The sequence below is a fragment of the Varanus komodoensis genome, unplaced genomic scaffold, assembly GCF_004798865.1.
Source record: "Varanus komodoensis strain SLA01 unplaced genomic scaffold, ASM479886v1 scaffold14_3, whole genome shotgun sequence".
Lineage (NCBI taxonomy): Eukaryota > Metazoa > Chordata > Lepidosauria > Squamata > Varanidae > Varanus > Varanus komodoensis.
This window is the reverse complement of record NW_025335439.1, coordinates 1369687-1387570: the sequence shown is the minus strand read 5'-3', so window position 1 is coordinate 1387570 and position 17884 is coordinate 1369687. Positions and strand designations below refer to the sequence as shown.

The window sequence follows — 17884 nt, the reverse complement described above, 5'->3', positions numbered from 1 at the left end:
TTATGTCCTCTGCTCTTTTTTATATTGCCAAAAATCTGGCCTTAAACACCAAAAATACCTTCAATATGACATTGCAGTATGCTTGCTTTCCAACTAAATATTAAAGGCAATTAAGAAATACTGGAGCACATTGACCATCTTTTATAAGTACATCTCTCATTTCTGAGATGTAGATCATACCCAGAAAAAAGCTATCATTTTAACAACTCAGTAATGAATATATATAGTCATTATAAGGATCCCTTTTCTAACTAGATTGCCACTTTCCACTGATCTCCTAGTACTGCTACCCATATAACTATACCTTTATTATTATTAACTCACACAAGAATCCTTTATAAAGTCTTTGAATTCAGAGATTTGGTACAAACCATGGTGAAGTTTTTAAGAAGATTTTGTGTACTTCTGACTTTTCTTTCATACTTTTGACACCTACCTGACAAAGCATCTTGTGCCTCAAAAAAGGTGCTAAGGCCTCCTTTGACATATTGCAGACTTCCCTCATTCTTCTTACTTGCTTGTTTCTTTAAATTCATTACAGCCATTTTAAGCTGATCAAAACTAAAACAAGAGAGGAATCCATAAAAATATGAAATCAGGTACTAAAGACATATCAACCAATCAATCACCATACCCACAAAATTAGAGGCTAGAATGACCTGTTGTCCTATCTTCAATCACCTGGAGAAAAGTTATCACTTGAAAATAGTCTCCAAGACAGCTACTGCATACTCATGCTGAAGAGAGATCTGGAGTATTTGTATGACATGGCAGAAGTTGTAAATTAAAGAGCTATTATGTGAGAACTGACTCCACCATATGAAAATGCTTCAAGTCTTTATGGAGCTAGATTAATCTAAACGTGTTTTTATAATTGAGCTTACCTTTCAGGTTCAGGTAAAAAACATGAAAAGGTAGAAGTGTTTAGAGAAACAAATCACCTAAAGAAAATTTTCAATAATACTTTATTTATATATTCATAAAAATGTTTGGTGCTACCTTACCTTAACTTCAAATTAAGAGCCAGTGTGGTACAGTGGTCTGAGTGCTTGACTAGGACTCTCAAGTTCTGGATTCTAGTCCTCACTCAGCCATGAAGCTCACTGGGTGATTTTGGACTAGTCAGCCTTACAAGGTTGTTGTTGAAATAAAATGGTGAGGAGAAGGAATATGTAAGCTGTCTTGAGCTCTTTACAAGAAAAAAGGCAGGGTATAAAATAAAAAATTAAGCAAGGAGTGCTACATGGATTATTTACATATTTTAAGATCACTGGTTATAAAAAAGTATTTGCAAAAAGTAGAAGAGATTCTATCCTTCCCTCTTTAACAGCGAAAGAAAGACAAACAGATTAACAAAACTGCCTATGGCTGCACAATACAGCCAACCAAAATGTCATTCATAAAGATCTTTCAACTCTTCATTACTGTTACGAGTCTAAAACAATAACTGGATCTTTGCCTTTTACATTTTTGGTTTTCTCTCCTTGTAATTTTTGTTTATTCTTGTCATAATGACAAATGTACTTGGTTCAGCAAACATACCAAGAGGAGGGATATTCAATTTAAATGAGCAAATATCCAACAATGAACTTCAACTATGAATTATAGCTACAGACTAGAGGACTGGATTCTATGAAATAAAAGAAACGTGCTATTTCAAATATATGGAACTATGAAATAGTGAATAAAATAGGAATTGTAAAATAGGAGACTGTAAAATGGGAAGGTTTCTTTCATATATACGTAAGTAGAGCCATGCTGGATCAGACCAATGATCTATCTACTCCAACTTCCTATTCACACAGTTGACAACCAGCTGTCCAAGCTCCCCAGCATTTCATGTATGCAGGTATACTGCTTCTGCTAGTGGAGGTAGCGTGCAATTATCAGGTCTACTAGCCACTGATAGCCCCCTCTTCCATGAATTCATCCAATCCTCTATAAATCCATCCAACTTGGTAGCTATCGCTACATCTCGTGGAAGAGAATCCCACAGTTTAACTATGCACTGTGTAAAGAACTACTACCTTTATTTGTCCTGAATCTCCTGCCAGTTACCTTCATGGGATGACCCTGGGCACTAGTACTATAGGAGAGCAAGAAAAATGTCACGCTTTCCACTTTCTCCACACCACATATATTTCTGTAGAACTCTATGTCACTTCTTACAAACCTTTCTTCTAAGCTAAACAATCTCCGCTATTGTACCCCTTTCCTTGCTCCAACTACTTGATCACTTTAGCTGCACTTTTTTCTTTTTTCTGTACCCTTTCAGCTCGATACAATCCTTTTTTGGGTATGGTGACCATAACTGCACATGTTATTCTAAGTGTGCTCACACCATATATTTGTATAAGGACAGCCTGACATTGACAGTTTTATATATATCACTGGCCTTTAAAGCATCTGACAAGTTTCCTTCTAAGATAAGAATATGCTAAAAATCATATTGTCTTTTTACTTGAAATTTCATCATTCATAATAAACATTTTCTTGCATTCTTCAATTTTCTATTAAATTCACATGATGGTTGATATTATGAATATGAAAATGAATTGTGAGCATAGAGTTGGATCCTGACAAAGTTAACTGAACTTAACCTGGTTTCCACTGAAATCAATGGCAAGAAGTTAATCATAGTTTAAGGCAAGTTCTACTGATATTAATGGAACTGAAATTCATTTAAATCTGGATTCAGCCCACAGGGTTTAACTTATGTCTCATTCATTTTAATGGGTCTACTTTCAGTAGAACTACAACCCAAATATATTAATTTATGGTGTACTATTGCTATAGATGAAAATTTATGCACAGCAACACCAATCAGATAAGCAAAACCCAAACTAAATTCTTGTCAGAAAATACACACAAGTCTATTGGTCCATGCAGCTTCAACTTTAAAAGACTGACTAACAGAAACTGGTATACTTTTAGTCCCATTTCTACAGGGCCAGCTCAGAGCTAAAGTGTGATCCACCATTAACAGGCTACAAATGTAAAAAAAAAAAAAAAAAAAAAATCTACAGTACTATCAGAATTAGGGTGCAATCTTAACCTTGCCACTGAATGGGCACAAATGCTTATGAGCTACTGACCTGCAGCCACTAATAGTCGCCACTACTAATAATACTTAAAGCATTAAGGCAAACTGCATTGTTGTTGAATGGTTCTCTAACCTTGTTGTTGAATGGTTCTCTATCAAATACCAAGCAGCAGAAAAGTTTTCACTTGTGAAATCAGCACTCATCCCAGGAAACAGAGCTTCCAGCTCCTTCTGTGGAAACTTTCCTCTGAAACAGTAAATAAGAAACTTTTACTGCAACAAAGATTACATGCTCTTGAGTATGCACATGTATGCACTCACACTCATGCACTGCTTGTCCTTCAGTAGAACATGCCAAACATGAAGGCTGCATCCCATATAAAAACTGTATCACTTGATATAGCTGCATTTGTACACAGTGAAAGCCTAGGAGGATAAATACGCAATGTTGAAGCAATAAATTTTCTGGGTTTCTTCAGTACACAAAAGCAAAAGCATAAAGCCTCCTATCAGTTCCCAAAGTGAACAGGGTCACTATGGAAGTTAAGAAAATACTGGTTTACCAGAGCAAGCCAAAGTCCATTCAGTTTAGTATTTGGTTTTGAAAAGCAGCCAACTAGGTGCTTCTGCATATTAACAAATAAGGCATGAAAACAGTCCAGTGGACATGCTTTAACAATAACATATGAATTGGGCTTATACTTTTCTCATGTTCCCATGACAGGTCTACTTTATCTTCCTATCATTTATCAAATGGGAATATTAATAGCTGATCTACATAGTGACAGGAATGCTAACAGTACCATAGAAATCATAATACATACAAAAATTATCTTTCCTAAAGTTTCTATGTTATAAAAGCAGTTCAGCAACAGAATAAAAGAAAATGACTATTTTATGTTGGATTAGATGTCCAGTTAATTAGCTGCATGATTTGATGGTGCTTAGGACGCACTGCAGAAGTGGCTGAGTTTAGAGCCTTAGATGTGGGCGAACTGCTATCCTGCTTCTCTATTGAGAATAGACTGTACGCAGGATCTAGAATGCACATTTCACAGGTGTTCCTACAGATAATATTTCCAGCCTCCTGATTATTGAAATCAGATCAGTGCCCCACCAACTGAAAGGTATGCCTCTGAACTGAAGACAGAAATGGCAAGGTTCAGTTTTATTCCGCCATTTCTTAAAAAACCAACAAATAATAATGGTGGCACAGCAACTAACAATGGAATAGCTGTGGAAATGTGAACCAAAGGGCATGTGTGAAAATTACATGTGCAGTAAATGTGCATGTGAGACAATACAGATTTTATTTCAAGGCTAAGTCATTTATGATTAAGTGCAAGACTGTATTCATACCTTTTACAATTATTTTTATTGATGTTTCACATTTGTGCAATTGCACTCTTCCAGTTTATGTAGCCTTGCCTGGATAATATCCTTGTCAGTTTCAGATTACAAATTACTAAAGACTAGCTGTGATACCTTGCAAAAATGGACTGTGATCATGCTGTAAAATAAGAATCAGCCCCAGTGTTCTGTGCTTGGATACAAAATGCATGCATTGGGTCAAGTCTAAAGGATTCCTTTAAAATTGCTTTTGTAAAGCAAAAGCTAAACAAATGCTGAATAATCGATTTCTATGCTTTGAATTTGTATACTATAAACACACACTTATCCTAAAATCAATTGAGAAATTAATGACAGGGTGACAGCTATAAGGCTTCTTTCATTCATATAACTCATATATATTTGATATATATAAATATATATATATATATCATATCATATATATAATTCATATATATTTGTATATATATTATACAAATAGCCCAAAGAGCGTAGTGCACCTTGTCAAAAGGATTGGATGACAAGCTGCACTATGAGAAATATGAGAAATATATATGAGAAATATGGCTCCATTCACATAAGACCATGAGAGGAATCATGCTGAATCAGACCAAGGGTCCATCTAGCCAACACCATGTTTACCAGTTGCCCACAGAAACATACAAGTAGGTCATCCTGCAACAGCATCCTCCTGCCCATCCACGTTCCCCAGTAATTGATGTACAGAGGTATACTGCCTCTGATACTGGAGGTAGCTTGAAGCCAGCAGGACCAGTAGCCACTGATAGCCTTACTGTCTATGAATATGTCCAGTCTCCTTTTAAAACTGTTAAAAGTTGATGGCCACCACTACATTTCATAGAAAGGAATCCCATAGTTTGACTACATGCTGTGTGATAAAGTATTTTATTCTATCTATCTGAATCCATCACCAATCAGCTTCATGGGATGAACCCAAGTTCTAGTATTATGAGAGAAGGAGTAAGATTTATCCCAGTCCACGATCTCCAAGCCATGCCAACTGTGCATCCCTCATTTCTTCCTAAGCTAAACAACTGTAACTGTTGTAACCTTCTTTCATAAAGAAGTTGTTGCAATTTTTTGCACATTTTTCAACTCTGCAGTAGTTTTTTTAGATGCAGTGATCAGAACTGTATACAATATGCCAACTGAGCTGGTATCCCAGATTTGTATGAGGCCAGTATGATATTGGCAGCTTTCTGGTCAATTCTCCTAATTATGTGAAATATGCAGTTTGACTTTTTCTCAGCAATTGCACACTGGGCTGACATTGTCATTCATTTCATTTCACTACTCTTTGACTCAGTTCCTCAAACTCCCTTTCTGAAAAGATCAGTTCAGGCACAAGTATCTGTCCCATTATCTTTTGCAGTGAATACAAATGGAAAGAATTCATTCCTCTTTTCTGCAATATCCTTATCCTCTTTAGTACTCACCTTAATTTCATTATCATCCAAAAACTCAACTGCCTCCTCACTGCTTTTCTGCTTTTATTTCAAGAATTCTTTATTATTGGCCTGAGCACTGAAAAAAATATATTTCTCAAAATGCTTTTTTGCATCACTTATTGTATGCTTTCATCTCCTTTGTTCAAGTTTGTGCTCCCATTTGTTTTCTTTACTTGGACAAGACTTCATTACTGGGATGAAGCTTCCTTTTTTAACAGCTTCTCTGATGCTCCTGGTTAACTATGCTGGCAATCTCCTGATGCTATCTTTACAAACTTGTGCATTTTAGAGTAGTTTCCTCCAAAGGCCAGGCTGTCGTGAGCAGTGACTATTTCAGGGAGAGAAGACCAAGCAGGATAAGGAGATTGCCTTTTCTGCCCTATCTGCCTGTGCTATGGAGTAGCCACTTGCCCCTGGCTGGAGAGGCAGCAACTGTGCTCCACAGGTGGGGCCATCTCCACCAGCTACTACTTCAGGAAGCAAAGACCAAGAAAAGGAAGACGACTGGCTGCCCTGGCCTTTGAAGTCAAATGTGACCATGTGACTAAATGTTCAGCTTCAGTATGTATTAACTTTGACAGCACTAAGGTTGCTGTTTTCAATACTGATCATTCAACAATGTTTACATCTCATACCAGGATATGGGCAATCCCACTTAGGGTTAAAGCCAGGGTTGCTTGCCCTATGGTTGGTATCACCTGTTCTAGGAACAGTAACTTAGGCATCGAGAAATTTAACCTCATTCTTGTGACTGCTTATCAATGTGGAAATAATTGAAGTGAGTCATTATCATAGTACTTGATCACCTGAAGGCCTTCTTGATTTCATTTTCTACTGAAAATCATCCTGAGCATTCTAGGTGGGGTAGGATAGCATGTTCATAATACTAAAATAATTTTGGCACTTGGTGTTGTCTTCTGTGGAAGAGTTTGCCTTTTCTGAGTGTCTTAAGTTGCCTCCTCTCTCTTGTTCTTCTATTATTATTAGTAGTAGTAGTATTGAACAACCAATTACTTCAATACTACCAAAAACAAACAAAAACAAAAAACTAACAACAACCCCTTTGGGTTGTTAGATATGAATGCAATCCTTCCCCCTATTAATTGTGCATGTCTCAGTGAAGTTTCTACCAGACTCGTCACCCCTTTGCAATACAAAAAGGCAATGGAGGGGAAAGAAAAGCAAACAATGGGAGAGGGCAACAGTCACTGACGTGGGGTGGCACATTTTTCATTTCTATATATTACTGTAAGCTAACAGTTTTTATTTATTCAAACTGCTTGTATTCTACTTGCTATGATAAGATCTCTAAGCAATTTACATAAAATACAATATAGAAATGCATGTAAAATAATACAAAATAATATATTCATTAAGGATCTCTCTAAATCTTTTCACTCTTCAGTTTCTCCTTCTAACCCTTTCACTCCAATTGTCTTTTATAATCCTTTCTCTTGACAGATTGCTTTGTCCAAACCTAGGCTGAATTCTTCTATTTCAAGTCCTAGTCCTTCCTTTCTTACTGTCCATCTTATTTGGGATGTAGTGTTCCCCATTCCTACCTTTCCTTTCTTATACGCATTTAAACTAAGAACATTTTTCCTCAAGTTTTTAATCTGTTTTCTGTCTCTTCTTCTCTCCCACCTTCCAATTATATTCCTTCTGTGTTTCTGACAATCTTGGCCTTTGAGATAGCATGTCTATGAGCAAAGTCTGCTATTTTTAACAATTATTGCACAACATCAAGTATTCAAGCTACTTATAAACAACTACTACCACCATGGTAATCATAAATGACTGCAATCACTATAGCAAATGGAAAAGCAAAGCACTTAAAGTGAAGAGAAGATATAGTCAACAATGGCGGAATACATTTACTGAAACTAGCAGTGACGCTGAAGTTAAAAATTGAGAGTTCAGAACATTAACTTTTCCACTTTGGAATGCTAACTGGGAGTTGAGCCCAAACCTCTCTGAAATTCAGACTCAGTTTACTGTTAGCTTGACTCCAGCCTGTGTATCAACTCTTCTGTCTAGCACAGTTGCTTCCTTCCCTTTTCTGCCAAAACCTGTCTAGTGGCAGCAGAGGCAAAGGGCTGCTGTTACAGTTTTCATTAGGCCCCTCAGCAGCCCTATGAGCATAAGATGCCGGTAAATGTAGTTCTCCAGGGCTTGTATGTTATGACTAAAGGATCCAAAGCCCTGGGCAACTATAGTTTGTGAGTCTCTGGTGCTCAGGGCACTGTGGGTGCACTATTTGGTGTTTAATATAGCTTTTAGCAATGATTTTCTTATGCCACAGGTTTGTAGGCATGGGAAGGGGCTGCAGGGGGAGGACTTGCATAAGGCATAGGGAGACTTAAGAACAAGTATTGTTCCTGATAATATTAATGGGAGCACAATAAGATATGAGCTCAGAACAGAACCAAGCTTAAAAAAATATAAGCTACTTCAGAACCAATCTGAGTTAAGCCCAAGATGGGCCAATTCCATATTGAATCCTGGGAAATACATTCAATTCCAATACTGGCCAAAGTATAAAATATCAGTCTGAACCAATTCCTGTAAAACATGTCAGCACAGCCCTACCTTAGAAACTGGATAAGCCGACACTCAGCTCAAGCAAATGCTTCTAAAGAAATAGATCAGTGGTATCAGCTGTCTTGACAAGATTTAGTTATGCAGGTGGAATTTGACGGGTTTACTTACTTTCACTTAAGAAAGAACTGTATGGTTCACAAATGGAGCTTTTAAATAGCTATCAGCAAGTGAGATGTAGTAATTTTTGTGTACATGGCTCTGTAAAATCTATTTAAAACTCAAACAAGGCAGTTCTACTGGGTACTGTCAGTGAAAAGTAACAAGAACTAGATTCCAGAGGATTTTATAGGTCAAGAAGAGCCATTTTAAGTAAATAAAGACTGAATGGCAACCACCATAAACAAACCAAGTTACCATACACATGTCTGGTATCAGCCAGACTCCTAGGAGCAAAAGTTGTACCAGCTGTATTCTGTTATTCATGCATGCAGGAGACCAGCAGAAAGGATGCTAAAGCAGACTAAACAGGACAAACCCAAAGGTGTTAAGACGGACTTTCTATAACAGCGGGACAGAGGATAAGGATGTTCTCTGTAAACAACCCAAAGGGCAGCTAACGGCAAAGCTGGCCATTGCCACTGATGTGGCAGAACATTCCATAGTCTAAGTGGCACTGGGACACCATGAGAAAGGTGAGTATATACCTTACCCTGATGGCAAAAATCTGCAGTCAGCAAACAGAAAGCAAAAGCCGACTAAGTGCCACTCATTTCAGTGGGAGATCACACAACACCTATCCCACTGAAATCAATAGAACTCTGACATATTTGGCCTATCATCATACCTATATGTCTAATGCAGATTTCATGATCTTGTCATGGTCTGTGGAAAATTAAAATATGTAACTAAAACTTGCAGAAAACCACCTAAGCTCTTCTATTTATATACAAAGCAAAGACAGACCATTTCAGCTAAAATATTAAACTCTGTCATCATAAAAGAGGATTCACATATTCCATTAGGTGGCACTGTGTGATCAGCAAGCTATATCTTGAAGGTGGAAACTAAATTACTAATCTGAAGACACATTCAGGCTACTGGAAAGTTACTACCTTTGTACTACAAGTACCTTTGTAGTCACTTTCAAAAAATGACACAGGAACTAGACATAAAAGACATATTGATTATTCCTAGCCATATAAAGACCAATTAGAATCAAAACTTGTTGCAATATTTTAAGAAATGCATTTAGATACCAGAGAAATAAAGACAGAAAAGGTATTACACTGGTCCAACAATAAGACAGAGTTATACTACACCTTAAAAGGGAACTTGTTTATTTTTCTGAATATTCAAAAACAAGATCCTAATGGATTGGGTCTGAATTCTGAGCCAGTTCCTTCCTCTGAAGCAAACTTTGTGAGAGGCTGCTGGATTGATGGTGGATGAGTGGGGGCAAGTAAACAAGAAACTTTGCTTCTGCAAACTTCCCTCAATTAACTTATCGTAGCATCCATGTAGGATTCATGTCTTAGTCACCATGGAAGATTTGCTTCCGTGCTGAAATTAATTTGCACTAGCACAGTAGTAAACATGGTGACACATCTGTGTTCATAAAGAAAGTAAACAAACTTAAGGAATTTACATGACACAAATAACCATATACAACATACCATGTACGTGCAATCACCAATGTCTAGTATATTTCACTGGAATGCCCCAACACTTTTATTCGTATTTTAATAGATATAGTGGCATGCTGTCCATGAGTATTTTGTTCCTGGACTTGTACTCCACATCCTTAAAAGATACAAGCAAGCTCCTTTTGCTGTGCTCGCCTGGAAGCATGCTGTCTCTTCTCCTATATAGCTATCAAAAACCTACAGTAAGAATATAAGTTTATCTTTCATAATCTCCTGGTTTAATTCGTTATTTCTAGTTTAATTATGTAAAACTGTGCACAAACATCTATGGATTTTCATTTTCACATTTATATAAGGACTTCAAAATGCTCTACAAATGTAATTTGCAGTTTTCAATATTACTGATGGCCCACTATCATTCAACAGTTTGTGACTGCTAACATGGAGCACCATTCAATGGCTTAAATATGCAAAACAAAGCAAAGTACTTACAAAAGTGGGAAATTAAACATCTGTATTATTGTAATCTCCCAAAACCCAATGGGTTTCATAAGAATAAGTGAATAGTGGATATAGTTACAGCAATAAAGTACCATACTTGCAAAATTTGAAAGGAGACTCAACTAAGTAGCAGTTTTTACATGGCATAAAATTCCTTCTTACAATTAAGAAAATGAAATGTTTGATCTTTTAAGGCCATATGTTAAGTTTTGCAACTGCAACCTAATCAATATGGCCCAAGCTACACTGTTCCTGCTCATGGTTTTCAGCATGGTAAGTATTAACATACTGATTAACATACTTACATCTACTCCCCGAACAATTATACTTACATGCCTTATGGACAGTCTTAATTCTACAATCTTAAGATTTCCGATAAAATGAATTCTGAACATCGAGAATAGATAAATATACAAAAGCATCTACAGAAACAATTCTTTATGGAGGCATTATTTATATATTCTCCTAAACATTTGTTTGTTTTCTTATTCATTTCTTCATGCACCTTTTCTGGTTATAAACATTACAAACAGGACAGCTCTTTCTTCCTTATTTGTGGCAGACGAATTAAGAAAGAGAGTTTACTTTCTTCATTTTAATCTATCTGAGCCTTTTGTGTAGCTTTTGTTACTAATTTTCACCATTCTGAATTCACTCGTACACAGTTAATGCACAGGTAATTAATAGCGGCTTCTAGTGGCTCAACAAATGTTCTTATGATTGTTGCTGGCCTAGAATTGCAAAACCAAGAAAGGTTATTTGTCAAAGAACATGGTGCATAGCTAGTGGGTGTGATGGGATGCAAGCTGTGCAAGGATGGGCTGTGAATGGCGATGCTCCAATATCTGTATAATAGCATCTCAACCCAAAACACTTCTGCAAATGTATTGACTTGCAATGTTGACAGAATCTGACCTGTATTGCATTGGTATGAACATTATAAGTATTTCACTTGTTGCAGCAGATTCTATAACTGGGGATTCTTAAGTTCCCCTGCATGTATGAAGAAGGCACTTTACTATTACGGAAACATGCCTGCAGCTATATTATAGCTGGAATCAGGCAGGATTTATTTGGGGTACAGGTTTGTGGAATGTACTGCTAAGAATATTCTACAGATTACATTCCATTATTTTACTAAGAACAATACAGGTAATTCCATCAATGATAATCTGGCCTTCTCTAAATATTTTCATGGCCTGTCTGAAATGCTAATCTTACACAATAGTTGTGACATTGTACTGACCTCTACCCACAAAAGCATACTTGCTATTGAGGCAAGTCTTAAAAAAACATGTCAATAGTTATTTATAAAAATGCCACCATTGGAACTTTGCATAGTATTTGAGCAATAAAAAAAGATTTTCAGTTACTTAAAAAACATCAGCATGTCAACTTGAAATAAATTAGAAATGGATCCTTTACTGTACAGACCCTAATCTAAACATATTCATTAACTCCAACTAGCTAGTACTCTGAACAGCCAATCTCATTTACCACCTGATCCTTTCATCTCCCACAGCTATTAAAAGTATCCCCCCTGCATGGACTTTTATCTGAGAAGAGTGTTAACTTATTATTTAGATTATTTGTCACATTCCATTGCAAAAAGCAGTCTCAAAGTGACTTACACACAGAAACATTGCTTAAATTAATACAATATGTAGTAATACAAAGTAATACATGGTAATAATACAAACAAATACATACAAGCACAAGAAGTCTACCAGAGAACTGGACATCAGACAAAGTTGCTGGCTTGCGTGGTTGGCATGGCTATGGCTGAAATGTTATGCATACTTTCTGGACTTACAAGGTTACTGTTTTACCTTTCTTGTTTGGGAGCGATCCAACTCATTACACAAACCATGAACTGACACTGAAGTCCAGTTCAGATGCAATTATACTGCCTTGATAAACTATGGTTTCTGAATTAGAGAATGCACCATGTGACTAGGCACTCCCTCCCTGACCATCAGTGCTGATATACTGAGGCATTTAAACCACAGTTACCGATTAAACATATGCGCAGAGCCTTGTTCTATCTAAGAGACAAATTCCATTTCAAAGAATGCTTGGGTGTCACATTTCAATGGTGGGCAAAGCTGAAGGCAAAAGAGGTGGGATCAAACAAAGCAAAACAGAATCCACACCATATTTAAGTATAAAACATTTACTGCAAGTAACTAAGCCTTATGAGAGGCATTTCTAGGATGAGGAAAAAACTACACAAAGGAAGCCACAAAACAGTATGTCATAGACAGAAAAAGGCAAGGCAACAATGAAGAAGCATTGTCTTCTGGGAAACCCCTAGTGGGTCAGATTTGATACCTGGTATGAGGTTCTGCATTCCTGCACTACAGCCAAATCAGAAAACTGTGGTTTAATCCCTGTTTACAGTCTAGAATATGACAACTGAATCATATCTCACACTTGGCACAAGCTTATTCTCAAGATGGTTTTCCATGTTTCATCAGATCAAAGATCATTAAGTCTGTGGGACTAGCCCCTTGACAAGTTTATCAGTACATGCACTTTATCGCCTTCCTAATTTACATTTTTTGGGTGCTTCCATGGGTACCCAAAGCACTAACAATCAAAAAAACTTTCTGCAACTCTTCCATCTTTTTCCCTTTGAAAAGTTTTTCCTGGTAAGAAAAAGGACAGAAGCAGCACAGAAAAACACACCCCCAAAAACTACAAACTGAAGACACTGTCAGAGGGACCTGCTGTAAAATTCTGTAAACAAGGCAGTGTGACTGCATAATAGAAACCTCCCTTGAAGAACTCTAGGTTTACACTTAGGATTATAACATGAGAAGAAGCTTTATCTTCAAAACTCCTCAGAGAAAAAGCAACTCTTTATCTAGCTGAAAAGTAAAGAGGTGGAATTTATCCAGTAAAGGCATTAGAGAACTGGGAATAAAATATTACCTTTCTATTACCACATCAAATTCCTTATATTTGCTTTCCTCCCATCTAAAATGCTGAATCCTTCTAGGATTCATACATGGGAAGTTACTAAGAATGTAAATTAGTACTACTCAGTACTCACTTGTCTTTCTCAATACCAAGAGGATTAGTAGGACGAAGAGATACCGGGGGCATCACTTTGTTTCTGTCAGTGCGTGTGTCATTATAGTTTATTTCATCGACCCAGACAGCAGACTGATCCAAGATACCTAGAAAAAAACCAAATGAATATCCTTACAGCAATAAGCCCTGTCCAGCATTATGAGGTTCTGCCTTGTAGAGCTTCTTGACTTAATTCTACAAGTATAAAATACATGCCTATCTCACTGTATGGCCTAGGTAGGGCAAAACAACCTGGAAACCACTGCTTTTATTACCATCTGCTGGTCTAAAAACGGCATCCAAAGAAGAAAAAGGGAAAAGGTTTTATTTGGATTAATAACTCTAATATTGCCAGTTCTTGTTTTTTTATACTTTTCCAAAATCCCTAATGGAAACATATGCTTTTGACTGTCAAGGTTTTACATTTAAATTTCCTCTGTATTCCTCCCAGAATTAAAATTCTTATGTGCATAGGAAAGGTTCAAACATGCTTCCTACTATCAGGTGCCAAAACACCTTGTGTGATCAGAGCAGGTTTAGCTGGACTTCAATGGGGTATTTGCTGAATGTAATACAACTTATTCCATCTGAGAAGATGGGGAATGTGCAGCTCTCCAGACACTGCTGGATGCAATTCACATCATTCTTTGTCACTGAATGTGAAGCCTAGGTCTGATGGTGATTGCATTCTGAAAGATCTTGAGGTCTCCACCTCTGACCTGTTGCTATGGAAGCCTGAGAAGCCTGATCAACAACTAAGAGAATTAAGTATTTAAATTTCGGGGAAGGGCCACTGCTTAAAAGCATAACACATCTTCCACATGTCAAACACAATCCCAACATCTCCACTTAAAGGGGTTCAAGTAACAAACCTAGGACATAAACACCCAGGACAACCTGCAGTGTTACCAGTTAGAGTAAACAGAACTGGGGTAGATGAACAGTGATCCAACTCTTACATACAACTGTCTTCATCTGTTCATAGCTTTTGATAAATCTCAAAACCAAACCCTATTAAGACTTGCTAAAGGCTTAATGTATTTAATTATCTAGGAAAACTATGTACAATTATCAAAAGAAATGGTTGAGGCAAGCATACCTATTTTTTCAGGTTTCAGGAGTTTGAAAGAAACAGTTGAAGTCCCTTTCCCTCCTGACTTTGTCGTGACAATAATATCTCCTTTGTCGTTTTTAGCCTGACCTACGTGACACACAATTTTGCTGGCAGACATCCATTCAGCAGTTAGAAGGCAGCTGTGTCCGCAAATGGTCAAGCCTATTAGTGAATCAGATAAAAACAGAGGAAAATAAAATGACTGATAGTGAATATTTCATCATCTTATAAGTACCTGAAGTCTTTGGCCCCACTAAAATGACTTACCTTTATTAAAGAAAATACTTTTTAAAAAGCAGTTTAAAGTAATTTTTGAGCCAGTGTTCTAAATATATTGACATTACTAGCCAATAGTGAAGTACTCAGCATTGATTACCAGCTGAACTGGAGGTTACAGTTATAACATAAGCTTACAAAAGCCTGTAAAATTGAGCTCAGAAAGCACCAGTAGTGATTCTCATACTGTGGACCAGACTTCCCTTGGAGGATAGATTCAGTGTTCCTGGCAACTCCATTCCCCCTCCCCACAAATCCGACCTGATTTGGGGAAAAAAGAAAGCCCAGAAATAGCTGTTACTTTATTTGAATGTTAACTTTCATGGCATGGCCTTAGGAAGGGATCAGAAATGTTCTGACCAGATTTCAATGTTTCCATAGATCTTTATGGTACAACTTCAAGAATGTATTTCATGACAGATATGTAATGGTTGTTCAGGACAAAAACTTCCAACTGTAGTTCTCCTGAAACAAGTTTTTCTGACAGATATGTTGCAAATATTGCATTATAGCCAGACTTAAATCAATGGGATATAATATTCAATGGATTAACTCTGAATGAGATAACTGGATCCAAGCCTTGTGTCTTGTTCATGCTCAAATGGTCACACAGTAGCATGAGCAGGTCCAAACTCTGAGTCATAATTTTAATTTTTACCAACCTAGGTCTTGAAAAGTTCAGGTCTGAGCTTTCACTTTCTTAGTATTCAAATGGCAGACACATTTATTATTATCCCATCAATACTATGTTACATGTAAAAAAAAACTCCCATCTTTTGTCTACCAAATATTTTCATAATACCACAAAATTATCAAAGTTTGCCAGCAATTGATGCGTCTGAGTAAGCTCTGCTTGACACATACTACTGCCGCCAACACTTAAACAGGCTTCTTGACTTACCTATGAGATCTGATGGGCTTGTTCCCAAGTTCTCGCCTCGAATGGTGACCCTTGTCCATGAAATGCCTTCATTGGGAGAAATACCCGTCACAAGAGGCGGCTTGCGTGCTTGGGACATTATCACTTTCTTCGTTGATCAAAGGGTCAGATATTCTGTAGCCCAAATGAATAAAAACATACAATGCATAAAATACTTAGGTAGCATCAGTTACAATAACTGAAGGTTCTCACTTGTGAATACTTCCTTTTTGTACAAATGTGACCTTCAGTAAATAGAGCTTGCTAAAGCACGTTCAATTCTTATGTTCTAAGAATATAAGAAAGAAGAAATAATTAGAAGAAAATTAGAAGAAATTAGAAGAAATAATTAGAAGAAAATTTAATTTTAATGTGAAATTTTAATTTAGTGTGATATAGTGGCAACTATATGAAAGCTCTGGTAGTGTGCAGGATCACTGCCAAGTTTACTACTGATGCTGTCTTTGATTTACCATTGCCATGTAGTTGGCTTATAGTGAATAGTGGATTTCTGTGACAGTCTGGCATATTTCAACCACCACCACTATGTGAATTAAGAATTAAAGGCCTACATATTTGACTTCAATCTGATCAATTCCAATCAAACTATTTTTTAGGACAGCATTAATATCAAGGCTAGCAGTGGGGTTTTTCAGTTGCACCCGAAAACAACTAGCTGTCCAAATTAAGAAATAATCCTATGGCCCCCAGACAGCATTTGAGGGGGCACAGGATAGACTTAGATTCCCAGCTCCAAAATCAAACTCTAAGCTTGGAGCTAGAAATGAGATTGGATCTCCCTTTCCCTTCAAACTGCTGCAGAAAGAACCACACCAGCTGGAAACTCAACTGCTGAGAAAAGAAATAGGAGGCATTTCAGTGGATTGTTGGGAAACTGAAGATGCCAGGATACTTCTTGCCCTCCTCTAAAATGTCTCAGCTTTTTCACTAGATAAAGCCTCATGATGAAATCAGCAAGGTGGGAGGATTGAGAAGCAAATGTCCCATCTATCAGTCAACCCACTCTGCACTGGATCATCACAGGTCAGACATGGTGAGACAGAGAAAACCAATTATAGGTCCATTTTATTGAGGAACTAAGCATACTGAAATAAACAAAATGTCGAGAGACTGGGAATCCACAAGCACATTTACTGGCGGCAATCTTCCCCAACTTGGCACCTCCCAAATGGTTTTGGCTACAGAGCCAATCCCATGCTGGCAGGGGCTGATGGGATTTGTAACCTCAGCTATTTGGAGGACGCCAGGCTAGGGAAGGCTGATTTACAGGCTTAACGCCATTTCCTAGGCTTTATTTTGAATTAGGACGTCAACTAGGTATTTGCAGGGCAGCACCGGCATGGGGTCATACCGCGAACGGAAAGGGTCCCGTCCTCCTCTGGTTTTCAGGGGACCGGGATTTGGCACCCGCTGCTTTCTGGCGAGGCGGCCGACAATAAAATGACCGAGAAAAGGGAGGAAAACACCCGCAGCCCCCGCGACCGCTCTATCGGTCACAGGCGCGAGAGCCAGGCTTTCCCAGCCCCGGCGCCTCGCCCGCCTCCGCCGCCCACTCCGTCAGCGACCGAGCGCGCAGCAGCTTCCCTCTCCCCACCGCTGCCCGCCCCCAAGAAGTCAATCAAACGCACCTACGTACGCCGGGCTCACGGCTGGAGGCGGAGGGCGGAAGCAGCGTCGGGCAGCTGACGGACAGAGGCAGGAGGGGGCGGATCCAGGCGACACACGCAGCCGACAACCGAGCGCACGTGACCGGAATCACGGGAGACGGGGAATCGGAGAGGCTTCGCCGATGTACGGAGGATGCTGAATGGTGGAGCGTACGCTGTCACTCAGCCAGCCTCAGCCAGTGACTTGCGAGGGCAGGAAAGGAGGCAGGAAAGGAGACACTATATAAGACTGTCTTTCTGCGGGGGAAGCTCGTGGGCGTGGTTG

The 17884-nt window shown here is 38.2% G+C and overlaps 1 protein-coding gene across 9 annotated transcripts in view; it reads right to left on the bottom strand.

The window, feature by feature from the left end:
* The window catches only part of EXOC2 (exocyst complex component 2), a 98208-nt gene extending 80525 nt beyond the window's left edge, over nucleotides 1-17683 (bottom strand). For 3 of the 9 annotated variants that reach the window (XM_044424511.1, XM_044424513.1, XM_044424514.1), the window contains exons 1-6: nucleotides 17304-17461; nucleotides 15914-16066; nucleotides 14722-14898; nucleotides 13603-13729; nucleotides 3177-3290; nucleotides 437-561 (exon numbers count right to left, since the gene is read on the bottom strand). In XM_044424511.1, coding sequence (XP_044280446.1) covers nucleotides 437-561; nucleotides 3177-3290; nucleotides 13603-13729; nucleotides 14722-14898; nucleotides 15914-16031 — 661 coding nt within the window. In that variant the 5' untranslated portion in view covers nucleotides 16032-16066; nucleotides 17304-17461. The other 6 variants (XR_006414150.1, XM_044424507.1, XM_044424508.1 and 3 more) reach the window with 5 other exon arrangements.
* Nucleotides 17684-17884: the final 201 nt, after the last annotated feature.